Source organism: Camelina sativa, chromosome 8 (genome assembly GCF_000633955.1).
Source record: "Camelina sativa cultivar DH55 chromosome 8, Cs, whole genome shotgun sequence".
Lineage (NCBI taxonomy): Eukaryota > Viridiplantae > Streptophyta > Magnoliopsida > Brassicales > Brassicaceae > Camelina > Camelina sativa.
In genome coordinates, this window is record NC_025692.1 from 12856028 (window position 1) to 12860416 (window position 4389).

Here is a 4389-nt window from a genome sequence, read left to right on the forward strand (position 1 = left end):
ATGGCAGAAACTACCGATACAATCTATACCACCGTCCTAACGCCGCAGCCTGAATCAGAAAGCTCTAAAAAACGCAGTTCTGACGCAACATCCTCAAAAGTCGAACCAGAACCAGAGAAGAAACATGGAGGAACCACCACGATCTCCGTTTGGCCACCGACTCAGTTAAGCCGCGATTACCTCTTGAATATGCTTATCAATATATTATCCACAGACTCGTGCCTCTCCAAGAGATACAGAACGCTTAACCCTGAGGAAGCGTCCGCCGTTGCGAAATCTATCGAGGAAGATGCTTACGTCGTCGGATCAAAGCTCGTGTCGAGTGATGGGATTAAAAATCTTGAGGCCTATACTGAAGAGTTTAGCTATCGTATCACTAAATGTGCGGAGGACCGATGGAAGAAGATGAACGCAACTGCAGTTCCTGAACCAGAAGAGGCTTAATGTTTCGGTTTTACTCTCCTTTTTCTTTTGCTAGATTCTTCTTTTAAATATGACTTGTGGATTTTGAAGGTGTTCATTCTTTCTAATATGACTCGTTGCTTGGCTTGACATCAGCTTAGGCTTCTATGGATGTTACAACGATATGTATCGGCTTATGTCTCGATGGCATCAGCTTATATCTTCTAGCTAGTCTAGTTTGATTTCTTTCAACAGACATTTGCATCGACCACTAGTATTAACTCGATTTGCAGCTTACCCATTAGGTTATGTAGCGTTTTGGAATTGAGTTTGGAATCCTTATAAACTTACCCTTAAGATTAAGCTGAATTTTTCAGGGCTGACAATTGGTGAGTTTGGTGTATGCATGCAGCTTACGTTTGGCTTATAAGTTATGTAGCGTTTTCTCGATTGGATTTTGAGTCCTTAGCTTTTAAAATTACTAGTATGATTTTCCTTTTCTCGATTTCTAGTGGGTGACATGAACTTACTGTGAGTTAGGAGTATGTAAAATATCATTGTCGTCTTTCCTTTTTAAATCTTGAATTAACTATTTTGGTTTATCTTATTTCATCAAAACATGGAAACATCATTGCCTACGTTGGCATAATTGACCTGCACCAGGTTATTGCATGCGCATGTGGTTTATAACTGTCTGTTTGATAAATTCCTTTCTAATTTGACTATGAAATCGAAGTTATGAAATATGTATGTATTCTTAGTTCTTGTGTTGTTGTACATAGATTTGGAGGATTGTTCCACTTGTTTTGTTCTCCTGACTTCTTTCTTTTTCTGCCTTTTTGCACATCGCGTACGTGGATAATAATTGTACAAACGAATTTAAGAAACCGTCTTTTCAAACACACATAAGGCTGTTGTTATTTTGTTAACTCATGATATCTGGTTATTTCGGCGACTCGGCGTAGGTAACTGGTTTTAGGCTGTTAAACTGTATGACTAAATGATGAGTGAAACCAGACGTGATTACTTTCACAAGTTTACATGCATGCTTGTTCGAATCTGGCTCTGCATTATCGATTTCATTTAGTGAGAGCAGGCTCGAAACAGAGGAGTTTTTCTCTTGAAATATATTCTAAATGCGGCAATGTATAATAAAGATTTCGTGGTTTGGTATACTGTTGACAATTCTAGAACCTTCTTTATACATTGCTTTTATACTCGTGCTTGATTGACATTCTTGGCCAAGCAGGTCGGTAGCTAGAAGCTTATCAAATTCTTCAACAAAAAACCAGAGACAAGAGACAATTCAGAGCTTCTCAGTACTATCTTCTCTGCTTGTTGCTTGCACCAGGATCATTCATTGGGAGATTGAATCGCAAGGTTGATTTAGGAGAAATATCCAGAGGATGCATCAACCTACAGTACATTGCTGGTGGTCTAAATACAACAAGACTCACTTAATTATTTGATTCCGCGTTCGATAAGCTATGTTTGATCTCCTGGTTTTTGTTGAATAAAACCGGTTATGACAAAACCGGTGAAGCACTAAGGAGTAAGGAAGAAGATAATGGCAAAACACGCTCCGGCTGAGGAATAAAAGGCACCAACTTTTGTCCTTTGGAATGGACCTACCATGATGAACCTGATTCTCTCCCTCCTCAATCATTTTCCCTTTTGTTAAAACATTATTTTTTGATCCAAAAAAAGTCGCACTAATCCAACTGTATTGTTGGAAGATGAAACAGCGTCAAGACTAGATACGAACCATGGTACACCGCCGGACTAAATTTTTACTTTTAAGAGCTAAATGTTATTGCTTAGTAGACTTACTATATATATGGATAATGTTTTGTATTTATACAATGATTATGTTTGAGTTTTACCATTTTAAATATATAAACTATATCATAGAGTTCATTAAGTATTAATTTTGTAGAAATATATATTAAATTACAAATTAAATAGTAAAAAAACAAACGAAAAATATATATTGAATTTTGAGTTAATAGTATTTAAATTACAAATTATATTGTAAAATTATATATAAAGAATATTTTTTCATAATAATTACACTTTGAAAATAAAACGTTAAAAAACAGTCCTTTGCAAGAATGGAATAAAAACACTACATAGTTTAAGACAAATATTTTGTTTATTATAATTTTTTTTGTATAAAATGGAATTAATATGATTGCAAGGATGATATGGCTATTTCAAATATTTGAAAACCAAATCCTTCTTCACTGAAGAATGAATTTTTGTACCCTGAAATAAATAATGAAAAAGTATATTAGTAGTCGGAATTAATAGGCAGAACTTCACCATTTGTAAAAATAGATGAAAAGCAATCTAACTACTTCATCAGACGAAATTATCTCGAGAATTTCACGAGTAGCTTGCATGTACAGACAGCCACGAATGGAAGATCTTCACTTGAACCCTCCAAAGACAAAAATAATTGTCATTGTGAAGAGAACGAAGGTGATTTTAATGGTTTTAATTTTAAGTAAGCTTTTGTGTTTTTTGTGTTGGTGATGCTAATTGGTGTGTAGGCTTAGAGTATTTATAGGATAATCGGGAAAAAGAGCTATTTCCCCCCAAGAACTATCATATCTTGCTGTATGGAACCCGAACTACGGACACGAGCTATATATCCATGTAACCTATTCTTGACACCTATTTCTCCCCAAATCGAAAGTTCTACACTTATATCACCCCGAATTAAAAGTTCGAGATGTAATTACACCTAATCTTGGGTTTGTCATGGTTTACTATTTGCTTAACCGTCTAACGAAAAGCCTAAACCAATTTAGACCCGATTAAACCTATTTTGACCCAAATTTATCGAGATAACCAATTAACCATAATTTGACCCGATTGTTTTCGATTTTTAGTGGTTTTGACCCGATTAAACATTGTTTGAAACCCAAAATCATCGATAGTACCCTAAATTGAGAAATCCCCAAAAAGAGAAATACCCTAAAAAGAGCGAATCCGAGTTCAATTGATTTGATGGCGTTAATCGAGAGAGATCCCGGCGGCCCAACACCTGATTACGACGAAGAAGGTGAAGATAGAGACCAATTTCACATCGAGCAGATGATTGAGGAGTTTGTCGATGAACCTCCAATCCGCCACGATGTGTACCCAGAGAGTGAAGACGACGGTGACAATGGTCCGGTAAGAGCTCGTACGAATATGAGGCGTGGTAATGGGGAGTTGTTCTACAAGCAGGCGTTTTTCAATGGGGTGGCTTTCAAGGAGGCGGTTCTCGATTATGTTCTCAAAACTGGGAGAAATCTGAAGCAGTACAGGTATGATAAAGCGAAAATAGGGTTTAAATGTGTTGGTGTTAATGATGAGGATGGATCTAAATGTGAGTGGAAGGTTTATGCGTCAATTCTGTCAAATGATAAGATGTGGAGGATCAATAGGTTCATCGATAAGCATAGCTGTATTCCAAATGGAGAGTGTGAGATGTTAACAGTGCCGCATATAGCTAGGTTGTTTGTTGATAAGATTAGGGATGATCCTGAGTTCTTCATGCCAAGGAAGATTGAAGAAATTGTAAAGGCAGATTGGAAGATCAGTATCACTAGGCCTCAGTGTCAAGCTGCTAGGAAGACAGCTTTAAAGTGGATTGAGAGGGAGTATGATGAGCAGTTCCATAGATTAAGAGATTATGCAGCTGAGATTATGGAAGCAAACCCGAATTCACATGTTGAGGTCGAATGTATTACGGATGATGATGGTAAAGACATGTTCAACAGGTTCTATGTTTGTTTTGACAACATAAGAAGAACATGGATGGCGACTTGTAGGCCGATCATAGGAATTGATGGTTGCTTTTTGAAGAATAAGATTAAGGGTCAGCTATTGGTAGCTTTAGGCAGAGATGCAAACAATGGTATATATCCAATAGCATGGGGAGTTGTCAAGGTTGAGAACTATGAAAATTGGTTATGGTTTGCTAAGTTGTTGAAAGAA

General features: G+C 36.8%; 2 protein-coding genes across 2 annotated transcripts; both read left to right on the forward strand.

Annotated features, from left to right (window-relative positions):
• LOC104709487 (WPP domain-containing protein 3-like) lies at positions 1–444 on the forward strand. Its single transcript, XM_010426094.1, has one exon. It carries the CDS (start codon positions 1–3, stop codon positions 442–444), a length of 444 nt encoding a protein of 147 aa, XP_010424396.1.
• On the forward strand, positions 3415–4389 carry LOC109125929 (the record flags this gene model as incomplete). The annotated part of the gene is made up of 1 exon (XM_019228735.1): positions 3415–4389. A coding segment is annotated over exon 1 (975 nt), but the record flags the coding sequence as incomplete, so codon positions are not given.